We start from the raw sequence: 19,179 nt of genomic DNA, 5'->3' as shown, positions 1-19,179 counted from the left end.
CTTCTGCGTCCTTCCGTGTTATTCCGTGTTATTCCGCTTATTGTTCTCATTTCTTAACTAGTGTTCTTCCGTGTTGCCCGCCTCGAAAGAACTTCATCCACTGTAAAGGTAAATGTGAGGAGGCTTTCATGAAACACTGAGTCAAAAGGAAATTACCATGAATACACACCATAAACATCTAAGGAATATTTGTTGACCGACTTTTCAAACATAAATTAGCACTGCAAAGCAAGTTTTAGATCAGGCAACTTGAGAACCTCCTCAGTCCCCGAAGAGGGGAAAATCAAGCCAAATAATAATTTAAATGAAAACAATAAATTGATAATGAAAATACATGCAAATATAATAAATTGATAATGCAAAATTAAATTAAATCCATTTGCTGTGTAATTCTACACAGGGTTGTTACAAAACAATATTAAAATGTAATTTTTTAGTCAACCTTGTCTTCAGTTTGGTTTTGCTCTTTATGAACTGTGTTCATAATAATAAAAATGAAAACGATTATAAAAGCAAAGTAAAGATTTAGGATTCAGTTTTCAGCCCTCCCACAGTCCAAAAAAACAACAACAACAACAAACATTATTGTAGGTGGATAGGACACTCAAATGTCCATAAGTGTGTGTTCTACTGTCTATACCCTGTGTGAGAAAGGTTAACATTAATTATCAGCATCACGCCTGCAGTAATCAAGGATGTATTCAAAGCTTGCATTAACAATTATTAGCACTGTAGCAGTATTAAGAATTATATTCAAAAGCTTGCAAATGATAGTAGAATAAGAGTCTGTGTTTACTAGCATTATCAGGGGAAAAAGATGTGGTGTGAAGAAAGAAGGCAACTGCATCTAATCAGTGAATGGAAACCAAATGACCTCTGGCAACTGGAAATGAACACTGCAAAGGTGACAAAAAGTGTGAACAGTTCTTAGAAGCCCCTCAGAATAACTTGTAAACAGGGGTCAGAAGTGCAGAAAGCAGACATTTGATAAGAAGTAGAGGGACTAAAGAGTGAGACATTAAAACCACATCTGGTTCAAACCAGCTCTGTGGTTGGAAAACAATGCATCTGTACAAATCAGATCAGGGAGGGGTTTGTCTATATAATCTAGTGTACGTGACATACTCTTCGAACTTTGTGTCTTGAACTCCTAGTGAGTGGACATCGTTCCCCTAGAGCTCTTTGCAAATAAACTTTTATTTTTGGTAAACCTTTGATGTTCCAGGTCCTCTGCATCCCAGAGAAAACGAATGTGCCAGTTTTATCGCGGATGATTTAAAGGGAAACACTCAACATCTGGTTATCCGTTATCATGTCCAAGGTGGTCTAATTCCTCTTCCTACACAAGATGAGGCCAACCTTGCTCTTGCAATGTTAGTCACCAAAATATGACACTGACAAGGCAGTGCAAAACACTGTCAAGCCTCATAATTTTCTTAAAAAAAGCAAACAACAACACTGCAGAATAAATCATGTGCATTAATGTTGAGGTTTTATGTTTAATTATTTATTCCAAAACATAATAAAACAACACCACCTAACTGTGTAGGCAAGGGCAATGCACAGGGATACCTGTATGAAAAAAGTAAAGATGCTATTCTTTTCAAATACACAATACATGAAATTGTTTAAAAGTGGCTGATTTAGAAAATAAACCATGTTGGTCATATGGACATTTGGATGGACCATCATATAGACATTGAAAATCACAATGAACTGCAAACACATTCCTGGTGATTATGGAGTATGTTAAATAAGCAGATTTTGCTTATTTTAAAAAATACAGTGAAATGGAAATAAAAATACTTCAATAAAAACACTTTTTTTGTGATGTACTGTCAAATGACACTTTAAATTGATTTTTGTGGTGCTTACACCTGGATAGTAAGGTTAGAGGTAATGCGAGTATCAGTCTAATATGGGTGTTGCAACAAAAGATACCTTAGATATTCTACTTAGATGAAAATACCACAGTGGTTCAGAAATGGAATTATCCCCTACACCTGTCTAAATGTCTGTAAATAAAAATATAAAATTAGTAATCAGTGAATCTGATGATTCGTTGATCCCCAGTCCTGCCTACCTCAGTTCACACTCTTGAATCACTTAACACACACACACATTTACCTGCTGTGGATGGAAATCCATTTGGTGAGGGGGATTACTGAGATGATCACTGCCTACTGAGATGATCATGTACACCATTGCTCTTCATGATGATGATATTTGTTCTTTGTATTACCTTCTTCAGCTTATTTTCCTAAGTTAGGACACAACACCCTAATCTCCTGGTTTGATCATTATCTACATACATATATATGTATCTGTTTATTCATGATAATAATTTGGCATTTCCCAGATTTCAAGTGCTGTCCACATTTATTGACACTCCTTATTCTGACAAATCTCTTCAGAATCCAGTAACATATCACGAGTTTTTGTAATTTTTAATAAAACCAATGCTTCTGAACGTCTTCCTCGTCAGGAATATGACTGTGTCATTGACCTTACTCAGCACTAATTTCTGGCTCAATCTAGAATATCCCCTTACTCAGGAGGAGAAAATGAACGAGTATATCCAAAAACCATTGGTTCAAGATAGTTACCTCTTTCCACATCTCCTCCTACTGCATAATTTTAAAGGCTACAGTGGGTTCTACACTTCACTCATTTCTACCGACCTTGTTGGTCCACCTTATAGATGTAAAGTCAGAAACAGTAACACAACTGTTGCCGCACAGTTCTTGTTGGTTGTCTTCTAGTCCTTTGTCAGTGGACACACAATTCTGTTGGTGGATTATTCTCAGTCCAGCTGTGACACTGCAGGGTTGGTGTGCTGATCAACTTACCAGCACAACATACAATAACACATCATCACCACCACCATGTCAGTGTCACTGCAGAGCAGAGAATGATCCACTACCCAATTCATACTTGCTCTGTGGTGGTCCTAACTATTGAAGAGCAGTGTCGAATGGGGATAAGAAAGTATGCAGAGAAAAAGATGGAGCCTGTAATTATAGAATTACAAAGTGCCCTTGCATGGTCAATGGAGCTGAAAGAATGGACAATGAACGAATACAAGGTAGGTGTTCCTAATCCAGTGATTGGAAGCAGCTCTGCGTCTCCAAGTCAGGCAGAGCAAAAAACAGAAATGCTGGTGTCCTACTTCTCTAACTTAAGATTCAAAATAAACTGTGCAAAGAGCTGTTTAACCCCATTTTCCACTTGCTCAGGAGGATATCTGGGTTTGAGACTCTGTCTCAATCCATGTTACACTCAGAGATTCTAACTAGCTACTTGGAGCAACGTACACAAATCTACTCACTAGGTGTTACATACAAATATCAGGCCACACAACTGAAGGGGCAATTTCCTCTGCACTGGACATTCCCAGTGTTAAGATTAGAGATTCCACCCCAAGCAGTCTGCCAGATAATATGGGATAGACATGGCAAGGCAGCTCTAGACCTGTTCAACGCATGTACAAAAACACATTGTATCTTCTTTTTCTTGATGTATTGCCATGCCTGATTGTCAGCGGCTGCAATTCCCCACAAAGGGGCAATTTTTCCATCCACAAATAGAGTGTCTGGTTGTGTGGGCTTGGCCCATTAAGGATGAACCTTAGCACTATGGATTTGCTGCCAGAAGTGTTTGCATTCATTCAGTGTGAATACAGGCACTGTATGATAACAAGGGTCATGTATTTGAAGTGTGGTGTAAGCTGTGGTAAAAATTCATATCAATATTTTATCAATAATTATTTGTTGTTTTCTAACATTGTTAATTTGTATTGATTTTAGTTTACAACTAAATGAATGGTAGAGGAGAAACAGTTCTTTCCTGCTCTGTTGAATTTATGACTTGATAACTGCAGGGGTTCTGGAGACATTTTGAGTTTTACGACCTTGCTCTCTGTAGATGAGACACACAACTGTGCATGGACATCTCATAGGTGCCTTTAGAGCTAGAAAACATGAAACTTAATTTATTACATAAAATGGTCCTTCTACTTACAATTTATGTCTTGTCCAAACACTGTGTACACAAACAGAATGTACACATACGTAGCTTTATGTAATTTAATGAACGTGTCATAGAAAACCCTATGCAAAAATGTGGATGACAGAAGCCATTCATTTGGTATATACAGAGCTTTTATCCACAGAGAGGCCACTAGGGTCAGTGCCACTAAATGGATTTCATATAAAAGGTGTGTATTTAGGGATTTGGGTTTATTTCTTTAACCACTATGGCCATGTCTCAGACTACTGTTCCTCTAGCACACAATACTGAAATGATGACTATGGCCAATCTTTGGGCATCAGCACCCCTTAGGGCACTATTTACACGGGTGCCCCCTATGTCTCAGACTTGAATTCCCTCATTGCAGTTGACTGTTACCCTGCTCCAATCAGCTGTTAATATTCACACAGCAGGTGTATATTACAATGCTAAAGGCACAATGGTGGCATTCGCTCGGGTGGTGTGTATGCACGCAAATCTGCACAACATTATTTACAAATGTATGGCATAAAAATAGCTTTCCAGCACATATCAATATGGCACTCGGTCCAAATACTTTTGGATTGAGGGCACAGAAGATGCCCTGGTCTCTTCTGCCATTTCTGATGCCCTGTCAGTTTGGAAAACATGCAGTACAGGATATTTCTATCACAGTATAATACCAAGAGAAAGAAGAAACAAATGATAAGTTTCTTTAATATTTCTATTGCTTCTGTGTACATCCCACACAAATGGAACACCTCAAGGATCCTCACTGATTTCCTGTGTTTGAATAGTACTTTAAAACAAGGTCCAATAGTTTATTTTTTTAAGGGTTTTACGTATAAAACATAAATGTGAAGACATGCTATTTCTATGTGATTAATGTTTTCTAAAAATGAAGAGGCACTTAGGAATGTCTCCTGACAAAGTGTTACAAAGTGTTACAAAGACAAATCTCATACACGTATTTGGGGGGAAAAAAGACTGTTATAGGGGTTAAACTTTAAGATGCCAGTGTTTAAAATAATGGTAAATACATTTCAGTCACCTAATTGATTGTCCTCATCACTAAAAAACCCCAGTAATCGAAAACACAAAGCCAGCAGACCAGTGCCCAGTAGATCTCCCAGAGCTGTCAGATAGGGAATAGAAAAGCTATCTGGGTCTCGGCCACACCTCCACAAGCAGTGAACCATCCAGTCACCTATGCACAGCAGCAGAAATACCTGACCAAACATAAATACAAGGTAAGAGTAGGAAGAATTTATATAATCACAACAGGAAAATCAAGAACATTTTTAATGAAAAAATGGAGAATTTCATGTTTTATTCCTAACCTGTGTAAAAGCTGCTGCTAAGTAAAGACTGATGAAGATTGCTGTAGGACTTGTGTGGCCACCTTGCATTAGGTAAATAATGTAGAGGAAGGTCACATGTCCTGGGATGACAAGAAGCAGCAGTACCTGAGAAGTCCTGCTGTTGGGTCCTGCCAAGACACAGTGCCATTAGTGCAAAAAATGCAGAAATAAAGCAGGCATAAAGGTGCCAATATATATTAGCATACATTTCTAAGTTTTCACCATCTGCATGGCATAAAAATATAGACAGCAATGATCATTTGTATGGTTGGTGACTGACTGACCAATCACATCAGTGATCCAAGAGTGCCCACCCCTATATATATGAGGCAGCTGCTCTTCTCTAGCATGATTTCCTTTTATTAATTGCATAAATGTTTGGTATCTCAGTACAGGAAAGATATCTTCTGGTGCAATGACTGCCCACCTCATGCACTGTATATGGACCCCTACTAGGACTGTTCATGTTTCATAGAGCTGCCAGCTTCCACAGGACAGCACCAAAGCCATAGATAAACAGAATTGCGTTGGGGGCATATAAACCACTGTTTCCAGTGGGTTAAGATCAGAGTAATATGTGATATACATGTGGAAATACACAGTAACATTCAAAAGACTGGGCACATCATCTCATTAGTCATTGGTGGAATAGGGCTATTCACTGAACAGAACTGTGTACCAGCCCCTACCTCTGCACAACAGAGTTATCATCTCAAAAACATTAAGAAGGGAAACAGCTCTTCAAATTAACTCTTGACGAGGCCACAGATGTTCACTGCAAACCATTCCAGGTGACAACCTCATGAAGCTGATTGAGAGAACACTAAGGGTGTGCAAAGCTCTCATCAAAGCAAAAGGTGACAACTTTGAAGAATCAAAGGTATAAAACATAGTGGTTTGTTTAGCACTTATTTTGTTTACTACATAATTCCATGTGTGTTCCTTTATAGTTTTAATGTCTCCCATATTGATTTACGATGTAGAAAATAATAGTAATAAAAATATAATAATAAAATAAATAAAAATAAATTGAAGGAGACTTCATCTAAACTTGGATGGTTGGATTTCAACCAAGACTGGTACTGTATATTCACAATGTGTGGAAAATAGCCCAAAACAAAGGAAACCCTCCCTGAGTGGGCGTTTCCAAACCTTTGACTGGTACTGTATGTTTTCTGCAGGAAGGAATGAGAAAAACTGAGAAAACTGAGATTGAGTCGAATCTCTGAATGATTTGCAAAGGGTCGATCCTCAGTTCCAAATGCTCAATTAGTTAGGGTGTCAACGCCTGTTCACTAGCTACATTTACTTTGTATTCTGCCTGCTCTACAGAGACCCCACAGGATGGCATTGGAAACATACTCTGAAAATAATTTTGGGCACTGAGTAGCCTCCTATTTCCATTTCCATACTTTCATGGTTAATCACTCAGATGAGTTTCTCATACTGAGATATCATTCAAAATGAATCCTAGAACAATATTAAAAGAACCTATACTTAACACAAGAAAAAAAAAAAGAACATTGGACACAATGGCCAGGTAACCAATAACAGCTACAGCACATGAACAAAATACAACAAAAGACAAGGGGTATAAATACACTTGGCAGGAGACAAGGAATACCTATTTAAATTCAAATATATTCATGGACAAACATACATAAAATTATGTAAATATAGCAAGGATATTATTTAAATAAATATCATTTACCTCTGCCACAGAAGGTTCGTGTTGGGAAGTACCAGCCTTTGGCGTGTTCAGGAAGTTCCCTCAGGGAACAGTGAAAATGCAGGTATGTAGCTATACGACTGGACTGAATGGCCACCAAGTTGCCCCCGATACCTTAAACATTAACCATGTAAAGATTTTCAAATACTTTTCCCAAAATAATTTTAAAGATCTATAAGAAAAAAGAATAACATCATCATTAACCTTAATGAAATCAGTGAATGATCAGATAGTGACAACAAGAGTTAGAATTAAATAAAGTTTATGCAAAATGATCAGCCACAACATTATAAATCACAGACAGGTGTGAATAAATGTATTTATAAATTATCCTGTTATAATGTCACATGCCAAGGGATAGGATAAATTACACTGAAAGGGAACCGTCAGTTCTTGAAGTTGATGTGTTGGAAGCAGGAAGCATGGGCAAGCATATGTGTATGAGCCATTCTGATACGGGCCAGACTGTAATGGCTAGACGATGGAGTCAGAGCATATACAAAATGACAGGTTTTGCAGGGTGTTCGCAGTATGCAATGGTTACTACTGTGGGAGTTGATCTCACTGTGGTGACCTCAGACTACTTTTTTCATCATTATTCTCTTTATATTTTCTTGTGTGTGTATTCAGAGCAGGGGTAGATTTAGTTTTTAATCTTACATGTCCAAGCATGCATGTATTTTTTTTTTAAATAACTGATTTTCTTTTCTAGAATGAGGCTCATGAGGAACTGATTGAGGCTCTCCTTCATACAATGTACTGTCAATATGTGCACATGGGTGTGAGCATGAGGGCGGCACGGTGGCGCAGCAGGTAGTGTCGCAGTCACACAGCTCCAGGGGCCTGGAGGTTGTGGGTTCGATTCCCGCTCCGGGTGACTGTCTGTGAGGAGTTGGTGTGTTCTCCCCGTGTCCGCGTGGGTTTCCTCCGGGTGCTCCGGTTTCCTCCCACAGTCCAAAAACACACGTTGCAGGTGGATTGGCGACTCGAAAGTGTCCGTAGGTGTGAGTGTGTGAGTGAATGTGTGTGTGTCTGTGTTGCCCTGTGAAGGACTGGCGTCCCCTCCAGGGTGTATTCCCGCCTTGCGCCCGATGATTCCAGGTAGGCTCTGGACCCCCCGCGACCCTAAATTGGATGAGCGGTTACAGATAATGGATGGATGGATGGGTGTGAGCATGCATGCCCGTGTGCCTTAGAAAAAAACATATTTACACCAATCCTGTCTTCAGAGGGTAAAACGTGTCTCCCCATAAGCAGCACCAAATTTTCAGGCATGATGTAAATTAAACACATATTTAAAACAAGACATTTTCAAGCAGATGCAGAGTCCTTAATGCATGTTCATGAATAATAATAATAATTTTCTCTATCAACATCTTGCCTTCATTTACAGCGTCATCAATGCCCAAGGCAAAGTGTGTATGAAGCTAGTCAGCATTGTCTCATACCACAAAAGAACTACTGTGATACAAAGTACAAAAAAGTTAATGCTGGGTCTGACTCAAAATAAATAAATAAATAAATAAATGCCATGACCCATTGTGTTGCAGTTTGCTGTGTAGGTGCAGACCAGTCATACTAGCCATACTGACCCCTGCCCAAAGCCAAAAGTGCCTAAATTGCATATGTGAATATCACAACTAGACCATGGAGCAATGGAACATTCCTGGTCTAAGAAATTATTTAATTTCTTTTTTTTTGTACATCATGTGGGCAGTCTTGTATTATGGCTGATCAGTGTATTAAGTGAATTTTATAGATATTACTGCCAATACCAAACAGAATATCCTCATTTTTGTTGTTTATATATTTAAACAAATTGCTACTTGGTTGTTTTTGAGCGTGCTGTGTGCCTTTAGAGCGTTACTCGTTGCACTATGAGTTAATATAAGCTCTAGAAATGACTAACATTTGCAGAATCTATTTGTTATTTATTGCTCACCTTAAAAAGCAATGAAGACTAATTGCTGGTAAAACAAGACAATGATGCCACGTAATTATAAAAAGTACATCAACAGCATCTGGTGAATTATAGTGATCTGTACATGTATTATTTCATACAAAAACAGACCAAGCCTTGACAAATAGCCTTTTTTGTATGTCCTTGTCCTTTCAACATTCATTTTTCACTTACTTTTTTCTGTATTTGTGTATGGTTTGATTGCTGGCTGTGGGTAATGTTTATTATTACAGTCACATTTGAACACACATCTGGTTTGGGACATTAAAGTAAATCTCAATCTAAACACTTCAAATATCAGATAATACCTACATTTGATCCCAAAAAAAATAAATAACAACAAGGCATAATTTAAATACTGTTGTCTTCACCAACCATTAATAACAGGTGTGTAAATTCCTGCTCCCATCAGTTTTGGATCAGTCATGGCTCTATCCAAAATTAGTCCACCCAGGCTGAAGACAAAGAAGAACAAGTGTTCTTTATTTATTTATTTTTCATCATTATTCAACATCAATAAAAGAAAAGTTGAATTTTACTGTCCAAATACTGATCCCATCAAACTTTTTAGGTGTGTATGATTACTGTGTTAGGATAGAAATTTTTCACCTGCACACAGGATCGCTAAAATGTTAATAATAAAATTAAATTAAGAATTCACTGACCTACTGATAACCATAGATGTGATTATGGGCTCCCAACCACCGTAGAGCAGCCTGCGGCTCTCAGGGTGACGAAAAGAAATTATTACCCAGACTGGTGTCAGGCATAAAAAAAGAACACAAACCACATAGACAATGTAGGGAGAGACATCTGGGGAGGAAGAGAATGGAAAAGTTATGATTTAATTTATATTACTTTATAATGTAGGAGCTAACAGAAACACTTGTATATTGTATTGTTAAAACCTTTTTGATACTGATGAAACCAATACCTAAATTCAATATCAATTCCTAAAAAAAGAAAATACACCTTTTTAAATGCAAAAAACACATAGTATAAAATAATGAAAATTAAGAATAAAATAATTTAAAAAATTAAAGTTTACTAATTCTCTGACACTTATGTTAAACAGTTTAATTATAAAATCTTGGTTTTAAATTACACAAATGTTTTACAAACTAATAGAGATGCACTTGATGCTTTAAATGTCTTATCCAAAATGGTCTTCTTTTTTTCTCTTACCAATGGAGTAGAAAAACACTTTACTGATGACAGCCAGCAGCCCTAGAGTGATGAGGTCACCAACACTGGCTGCAATTGGGGTTGCTATGTTATCTGGGTTGATGCCAGCTCTCTTTGAGCCAATAATTACTCCCACCATAATGATACCTATGAGAAGCAGACAACAATCAGGTAAGTGGCCTGTGACCCAAAATATAGCTAGCCTGCATTTTACTGCACCAGGTATGACAACCAGAACAGCTCATAGAGAGAATCATAAGGAAAAAAATCTGTTTGAATGAACAAGATCACAAGCCCTACAAATCTCATCACTGTGTCCCAAGTAGGCCTTCCACAATATACGTGGTCGATATGTTGTCCCAGAATTAACTGAGGTCAGCAAAAATTGCTGAAGAAATATCCAAATACTGTATGATAAGTTGATAATGCAATTATTGTCTAGTCCCAAGATTAACTGACTCTTTAAAAGTAAAATATAATAATAATAATAATAACAACAACAAATAAATAATTTATATATTTAAAAAAAACAGCTAAATATCTGAATCAATCTGTGATGTGTAACATTCAAATGGTTTACAGAGAGTGTATTAGTCATGAAATGACAAGCAAAAACTCTCCAGGTACGTATTAGGTAAATGTGCTATACAGCAAAACTAAAAAATTCTGCTGAAAATTATTCAGAAGCCACTTACACAAACACTGTTTTCAGTGAGAGACTAGGACATTAAGTCTGAAGACTGATAAGCCACACAGACGTTACACAACATATATACTTCCCAGGCACATTCATTAGGACTTAGCACTGTTGTTAGCACGCAAAAACATATAATAAACCATTTTTGCACCAGTACCACATTAGAGTGTACTGATGGAGCAGGTTATTCATTTTTACAAAGAACCCTCAACATATACATAAAATATATATTTTTGTATATAGTGTGTCCAGAGTTTGCCTTTATGAAAGCTTCAAACAAATGTGCTATTTTCTTTTATTTTTACGTCACATGTAAACTTTGGTCTGTGAATTTGTTGCTTTTCTCAAGCCCAAAAATATTCAGTGAGATCTGGGCTCACTGGTAGTTAGTCCACTGTTTTAACATTAACAGTGTCTGAGTTTGATTTGCAAATTGTCTTCATTATGGTCCATTATTTATCTCAATTCTTAGCAGCTACACATCCTTTCAAATACATAGCATCAATTCATCTTCTCACAGTGGAGGGATGAACAAAAAGAAGCTCTTACTCTAAAAGATTAAATATTCTTTTTTATATACACTGATTTCCTTTGGCCTTGTAGTCTTTAAACTAGAAACCTGAAAGAATAAAAATTACCTAGCTTTCTGGATTCATTTAGAATTTCATTCATTTAGGATTCATGTAAATCTATTATACTGTATATATGAACTATGGTTAAATCATTCAAAAAACAAACAAACAATCTATGTTAATATCAGAATAACCTGAGTTTCATAATGCAGTTGTCATTATTTAATGTAAACATTGTATTCTTTCCTTGAAATAATGATGATGTGAATGCTGTCACCACACTACTACAGCAAAGCAGTGCTGCATAGTTTAGTGTAAGCTTCCTATCCAGAATCCATCCAAGCACTGAAGCTGCCAAGGCAGCAAGGAAGCCCAGCACAGTAGCCTGAACCTGAGAGAACATAACAAGCATAACGCAGGGGCAGAAGGTGAGACCTCATGCATCAAACAGCACATAGAGTGTAAGTATTAAAACATAGCAACTTAACACTGACCCTGATGACAAGCAGATAGTTAATTATTTCACTGTAAATAAGCTTGTCTGGAATTTTATATATTGTTGATAGTATATTCATTTCTTTTCTGGCAAATTTTACTGCCAGACTCAAGTTCAGATTTTTTAGAAACTTGGGCAAGGCAAAATTATGAATTATGAATTATCTAGGCCCCAATTATCTAGGCCCCAAGAACTGGGTGGAGTAAACACTACAATAACAAATAAAAGTATTTACTGTTTTTGATTACCTGCTTGAGAGCAAGATTTCCAATGACCATGTTCCACTTTTCCCTTGGTGAGTTCATTCTGCCAACATTCACCTGCAGTAAACATTTGATGGTTTTAAAACATGTATGGGATACTTAAATGACCTTATTAATATTAATATAGCTGCCTATTTTATTAGTAAATTAAAATATATAACAATGTCATAAGCTTCCGTACGTATTTTACTATAAAATACACATTTGGAAAAATGTTAATATGCTGTAATTCTCACTAAAATTTAACTTTCTAATTATAAACATTTTTAAATACTTTACATTTTTAAATTTAACCACAACTTTATTTTATATTTGTCCTCCATATTTACATAGTGTAATAAATCTACAAATCTCATGATGCTTTAGCACTAGTCACACCACAAACAGTCTGTTATAGTAAATGTCATTTAACCACTGGAACAGAGAGATCTTTAAGATTAAGTACAGTTTTCTTCACAGCACAGTGCAAGGTTTCACACAGCAACCAAGATCACGTGTGAGGTCAAATAATATGATAAAAATGTGACATACCATGAACCCTCTGTGAGTCAACAAGAAAAAATATAAAGGGAGCAGTTTAGATCATGTGATATCAAATGAAGACAGAATGAGCTGGGAAAAACAAAAGAAAAGAGACAGAAAACTGGCAGAAAGGTATTGCTTGGTTGTGGGCTCACCGCTGTAGAAAGTCTTGATGCCAATGTCATCTCCAGGTTCCCTTTCAGACCAAGTAATGCTGGTACCAAGATGAAAATTTCTGTAACTTTCTGAAACACAATCCAGTGCTGTCTCGCAAACACAGAAAGATCCTATTACTGACTGGCATCATTTATATAATTTATTATTTTCATACAGAATCATTTATGTTTTCCCCCCATGCCTCCCACTGTCTTCTTACCTGCACTATGTCTAATAGCATGCCAGCCATTACAGTGCCTAGTCCTGCCAGGAGGAATGGAACCAGGATCTGAAGCACCATGGAACAGACTGATTCATTCAGCATTACTGGACCATTTACTGGCCCCTGTTCCCCAGACTGCTGCAAAACAGGGTCAGAGGCTGCTGATGACCACCGGTGGCCATTAGGAAGCAAGGGGCATGACTCTGAGTATTCTTTATGGATGGTTTTAGTGACAGTGTGAGTTAAATCAGAGGATCTACCAGGGCTTCCACCCCACAAAGTAGGAATAATCTGATGCTCAACATTTCTAACCTCTAAATCAGCAGAGGTCAGGCTTCCTTCCTGTTGATTGGGGTCACCAAATGAATCCATGGTCTTTGTAGAACCTTGTCAAACACGTAGGCCTGTCAAAGGGTTAATGTGTGAAGGCTAGGTATTCAGTGCTACAGTGGAACACTCTTGTGGCCATTTACTTAGTGATCCGATCCTGCCATTCGTTACATTTTCTTGTGTTTTAAAATATTTTAAGTTTCTATGAGGAAGAAGGGATGACTATGGATGATTGGCTTCACTATGATGCTTTAAAAATGTTTTTTGGTTGGTCGCCATCTATCCTATGGAGAGAGAAACAGAATGGGAGCAAAGGGTGAGAGAGCAAAGGGTAATATAGGAATTTAAAGACAAAGCAAGTCATTATCTGTTATAGGCCAGTATCAGCTTCTTTAACATCATTACATTTCTTCAGGTTACTCAGTAGTTCACTTCTTTTCACTGCCATGAGCCTTCAGGCCAACAACTTCAAATAATGTGACAAAATAAAGCTGAAGTCATGTGGTTAGAAGAAACAGACTCTTCAAGAGTCGTTCCTAATGATAGCCTTTCACAATATTCTCATGTCACAGTATTTTAACAAAAAAAGATGTTAATTTTAATTGATGAAATAGACCTACAGGACATATAATATATAGCTAAATACTAAAGTCAGATTTAACACATTTTTATACACTACTAACATCAATAGAAATCAAGATCATATCAAAACTAAAATACGCCACTACAGAACAATACATTAGCCTGGTCAGTTAAATATGGTATGCTAAATTTTGGTATTAATTGTTAGTGGAAATATTAAAACAAATGTAAGAATATTTTATGCCTACTTACCAAAACACATAGACAAAAGCAAAACGGCTCCAGATAAATATCAGGACTTTCCCTGGTTCCTCAGCCACGTTGTCTTTGCTGCTAACAATAGCATAGTGAAGTGAACACATCGATACTGATTTGAACTTATGGAGTTTTGTTTATCATATGAAAAAAATGAACAAAAATAAGAGTAAATCAAATATATTTATATATACTTATTCAAGACAAGACATAAAAAACGTTAACAATGAATACAAAATAAAATATAGCTGAATTAAATATGGATTCTGTATTAATGAAAGAAATAAACGATAATGCGTCCTTGCAATAACAAGACATATTGCACATGTTTGTGATAAATTAAAAAGTTACAATTACATTAAATAACATTTATATATATACACATACACACACAAAAGACATTACTTAAGTATCAGTCCGTTAAACAATAATAAACAGATAAGGTACACTATTACTAAAAACAGCAAAAATCAGTCAGAAAAAAAAATCACCATTATAAGATATTTTACATACACAATTTTTCAAGACATGATAATAACAACATCAATGATTGCAAAATTAAAGAAAGAGAACAATTTTAAAAATACTTACCTCACAGCTGAATGAACTGAGAGAAACACTGAGCATGTCTCAGACCTCAGGCAGACCTCAGACCGTCTAAAACACTCACACAAGACTGAGGGGCAGATATGGTGTGGGTCAGGTGTTTTACACCAGTTCTCCACTTGGTGGACAAAGAGCTCAATGTGGACATCCTGCCTCTTTTTTGTTATACTGACATAAACATACAAACATGAATGTACCATGTGCAGTGTACAATTAAGGCCAGAACAATGTAGTGCTAGAAATCAATGTAAATCCAATTAAATTCAAATGATCATTCTTGGGTTAACAAAGGGGGATAGAGATAACAATGCTTACATAGATACATACATACAAGAGTACACAAAGACGCATATCTCTCTCTCTCTCTCACACACACACACACACACACACACACACAAAACCAATGCTATTGGATTCTGAAGGGCTATGCTCTGATTTATGGCAACACTGGGATCTTTCTCAAAGGTTGATTCCAACCTGTAGAACCAGAGGGACACGTTTTTGGAGTCCACATGCCCTCTGGTGTAAAAAAGGGCCAGTTCTATCTCCATCCTGTCCCTATTCCCACATAAACATATCCACACACACACTACCAAGAGCCTGTCAGTTCTCTGTAAGTTTATCTTTAAAATGCTTAAAACCTGTAATTTCTTTTTATTTCTATAAGATTTTGAAAAGAAAAAATATTATTTGGATGTTATTTAAATCTTATTTTTAAAATAAATGTACATTTTTGTTTGTGTATACGTCATTCTGCATATAAAACAATCAACAACATATTCTAAGGAGGTTTTGAGTTCCATAATTAAAACCGCAGTAATTTATTTTTGAGTTTAAAGGAGTAAAAAGGGTTCAATGAGGAAATTCAATAATTGAAGTAACAATCAATCCACTAGACATGAAACTGAATGAAATTTTTATATCATAATTTTCATCATCATATCTTCGCAAAAATAATGTCATATTACCGTATTTTTAAAATGTGCTGAAAAGTTCAGAAATCACTTACACAAATACACACATCACCACGTTTTATATTTAAGAAAATGTACACTTAATTAAATAACGTTTAATAAAAAAAATTATGAATAAACTGCAGTCTTGTTTTTAAAGGTTGCATTAGGTAAACCTGTAAGACGTGGAATCATTTAATTAGGTTTTATATTTAAAAGGTATTCAGTAATCATACCTGTTTAAAACTCAATTTGAGTGTTTTAGTCACAATATATTTGCTAGAGACTTATTAAAAACTGATTTCCCTTTTGAACAGGCACGTTTATCAAACAGATCCTAGTGCAGAAAGCTAAGCTCGCGTGAATGATTTAGAGCAGGTAACTTCAGTTCTCTCTGCTTTGATTACGTCCAGCAGCTCTGTGTCTTTTAAGGTGGAACGATATGTTTGAGGAGCAAAAGACTGTTTGTACGTGATTGATGTTTAACTTCTCTGTACGTTTTACTCGCTTTTTGAATTATCACAGAAACGTGTTTGCAACTTGAGATATTTCTTAGCAGAAAGCAGTCTACGGAATTAGCAGAGCTACGTGGCTTCCTATTTTAATAACTTAAAACAGCAATATTCGATATTACCTGCATGTGGAGCAGGAATTAAGCAATGTCCTCAAATATCCTTTTCGTGAATGTCAACGTTTGGCGGTCTGTTTGCCGTTTCTGCCATGAGGAAACCTAGTGACCTCTGACCTATCGCTAGCAAGCTTCCAGCGCGCAAACAGACTGGAGGGCAGCCCATTTCGAGGAAACATCAGAATTTCTTTAAAAAAAGTGTTGATTTCAGTCATGTTTAAGTCTCAAATGTATTCTCAATTTAAGGTAGGGAAACATAGCGCCATTTAAGTTGGAAGGGAGCGCGGTATCTACCCTTTAAGGTGGACCGGGCGGCGAGATTGTGATTCTAGTTAGAGTACGTTCTGGTTGTTGTCTGAGGCGTCTTGTTTGTCGTTAAAAATTAAAATGATTAAAGCAGCATATTTCTACAGCCACGCATGCGTTCACACCAAGTTAGCTTACTTTTCAGTATTTACTCAGTCCAATGTGGTTCCAGCCTCTCCCCAAACCCTGATTTATCATCCCCTAGTTTTGAGGTTCCCTGACGAGGATATGAGATCTCTGGGCTCTGTCACCGCGCTATGTTTCCTGTGAAAACAAAACAAGCCCAAGTTACGTGCTGGCCGGCGGAACTGCGAGCACTGTTCCTAAGTCCTTTTGATGCTGTAACCTACCTGAGGTACGCTATATCAAAGCGGTATCAACCGTCAGGAATGTTTACCGTATGTTTCATACCTACATTCTACCATCAATCATTTGAAGGCACTGGTATCTATAAAATTATGCAGAATAATCAAATCCCCAGCAGATTGGTTGAATCTCCACACCGAGCCATCTAAATTTTAAGACCTGAAACAGGAGTGATTTTATTGAAGGAGAATCAACTCTCAATTAACTCTGTAACAGCAGATACAGTTCACACATACCTCTATCCCTGATTAGATAAAATACGCTCGAAAGTAACATAAATAAAGTAAACCAACATCAAGTAGGCACAATCGAACTGTGCTTTAAACCACCTCAAAATGTGTGTTCATTTTGATAAAGGAGCCGTGGAAGATCTACAACGTTTTTAGATATAACTTCAGCAAGAGCGGTTTTTTCCCGCGCCAGCAGAGGTCACTCTCCCCAAAATGCGAACTTTGTTTTTCATACCTGTCCCATTTTCCACTGTTTGTAAGATTGTTAAAACGTATTGTTTTATCTAAACTATAAATGCATGTATATAAATGCATGTTTCGATGCATTATGTATACTTCTTAATATATTTAAAATAGTTATATTGTATTATATTATTTTGACATTTAGCTGCAACCTTCACGCACGTCTCATAAAGTGGCAAGGTGTTTACCTGTGGCCTTGTCCAAGCTGAATGACATGAGAAAATCGCAGCTAACATCATCTAAGCCTTATTCTAAGGCTAAAGTTGGACTGTTCACTTGCCTATGTGCTATATGTGCTCCTGGAGGCTTCCACTAGAGATCAGATCTCTGTTTGTCCAGGAATTCATGTCATTTGTGGACAATACATTCTCAGATTTGTCTCTTTACACATCAATTTAAAAAATAATATTGATCAATCTCTCACTAATCAAACTCTAGCTGTTCTGACAAGCTTAACTGTCAGATGAAGACGAAGGTAACTGCGTATTTGGTCATACAGCCCCACATTCCCCGAACATGCCCAAAGCGTGCCTGTGCCGAGAGCCAGAGGGTATCTCCACTATCACAAACAGGTGAATGTGTGTATGCCCAGATATGGATTGGCGTGAATCGCTAGGTGCTCAATGCAGACCTCTAGGTGGATGGCCATTCTTCTGTGAGGGTACACTCTGCGCATTTGTTTGATGCTTCTTACCAGTGTGTGTGTGTGTTTTGACTGAATATTGCACTGAATGCATTCTTTGCAGTGTTGATTGTAAAGTGTCCGTATAAGTGTAACGATAAACAAAAATGAATAAATAATATAAAATAAAACAGCAGAATGTGATACAATCCTCCAACTTTTTTCAAGATTGTTCATGCTTGTTTTTTTTTTCTTTCTTTCTTTTTGATGGATTTTCTTTCCCCTTATTGCCATTTTTTACTCAGGAAAGAGAATATTTCTGCCTCCAGAACACAAAAATTGTCCAGTTCTGAACTGAATTTGTAACCTCCATGAAAGCAGGGGCATGGGGCAAACTGAAGTTTGTACCCTGTTAACCATAGTTAACTAGGACCCAGAGGTAGACTGTGCATGTGTGCCAGGCAGATTGGTGACAGGAATGTATTGCTTGAGTTTATTTTGCAAACATACAGCTTTGTGTAGCTATATACCAGAATGCTGGGGGTAAAGGTTTGTCCCAATACTGCTTTTTCTGTGCCATGCATTGCCAGTCCAAAAAAAAATGCATTTTGGAATAAATAGGCCAACTGCGCAATGTCAAAAATAAGTGGGTGGAAATATTTTAAACCGGACACATGAAAAATATCACATTTTCAGTTCATGAGTACAATAAAAATGTATCTGGAGCCTACCGGCCTACAAACAACAGATGAAACTTGTGAAATAAGACAACACTGTGTGTTATCTATCTATGTCAGGAAAAAAGGAACAAAAAATGATAAGCTGTTGTGGTTTTGTGCTGTTTCTTATGTAGAAGGAAGAGACTTGTCCTAGCTCCTACTCTGAA

General features: G+C 36.9%; 1 protein-coding gene across 10 annotated transcripts; it reads right to left on the bottom strand.

Moving 5' to 3' along the window:
- Positions 1 to 4,743: 4,743 nt before the first annotated feature.
- slc41a2a (solute carrier family 41 member 2a) lies at positions 4,744 to 17,603 on the bottom strand. Of its 10 annotated transcripts, none has more exons than XM_066667563.1 (16): positions 17,435 to 17,603; positions 17,183 to 17,357; positions 16,971 to 17,096; positions 14,931 to 15,113; positions 14,337 to 14,414; positions 13,485 to 13,786; positions 13,170 to 13,307; positions 12,949 to 13,056; positions 12,257 to 12,328; positions 11,761 to 11,903; positions 10,244 to 10,392; positions 9,724 to 9,871; positions 9,434 to 9,513; positions 7,081 to 7,212; positions 5,349 to 5,497; positions 4,744 to 5,237 (listed from the first exon to the last, which is right to left on the bottom strand). In XM_066667563.1, the coding sequence occupies exons 6-16, from the start codon at positions 13,542 to 13,544 to the stop codon at positions 5,052 to 5,054; spliced, it is 1,365 nt and encodes a 454-aa protein (XP_066523660.1). In that variant the 5' UTR covers positions 13,545 to 13,786; positions 14,337 to 14,414; positions 14,931 to 15,113; positions 16,971 to 17,096; positions 17,183 to 17,357; positions 17,435 to 17,603; the 3' UTR covers positions 4,744 to 5,051. The 10 variants fall into 10 exon arrangements, with proteins under 10 accessions (XP_066523660.1, XP_066523654.1, XP_066523650.1 ...); XM_066667557.1 differs by having other exon boundaries at positions 13,170 to 13,310; positions 14,337 to 14,417; positions 17,435 to 17,601; XM_066667553.1 differs by having other exon boundaries at positions 13,170 to 13,310; positions 17,435 to 17,601.
- Positions 17,604 to 19,179: the final 1,576 nt, after the last annotated feature.

This window comes from Hoplias malabaricus, chromosome 4 (genome assembly GCF_029633855.1).
Source record: "Hoplias malabaricus isolate fHopMal1 chromosome 4, fHopMal1.hap1, whole genome shotgun sequence".
NCBI lineage: Eukaryota > Metazoa > Chordata > Actinopteri > Characiformes > Erythrinidae > Hoplias > Hoplias malabaricus.
The sequence above is the reverse complement of the archived record's forward strand: the minus strand, read 5'-3'. Positions and strand labels throughout refer to the sequence as shown.

Excerpts from the sequence above, each read along its gene's own strand:
- slc41a2a (XM_066667557.1), bottom strand. The coding sequence starts at position 13,544 with ATGGATTCATTTGGTGACCCCAATCAACAGGAAGGAAGCCTGACCTCT. Across the intron at positions 12,329-12,948 it reads CATCAAGACTTTCTACAGCG|GTGAATGTTGGCAGAATGAA; the intron begins GTGAGCCCACAA and ends TGTTTACTGCAG. Across the intron at positions 9,514-9,723 it reads ACATCTATGGTTATCAGTAG|CCTGGGTGGACTAATTTTGG; the intron begins GTCAGTGAATTC and ends CTTTGTCTTCAG.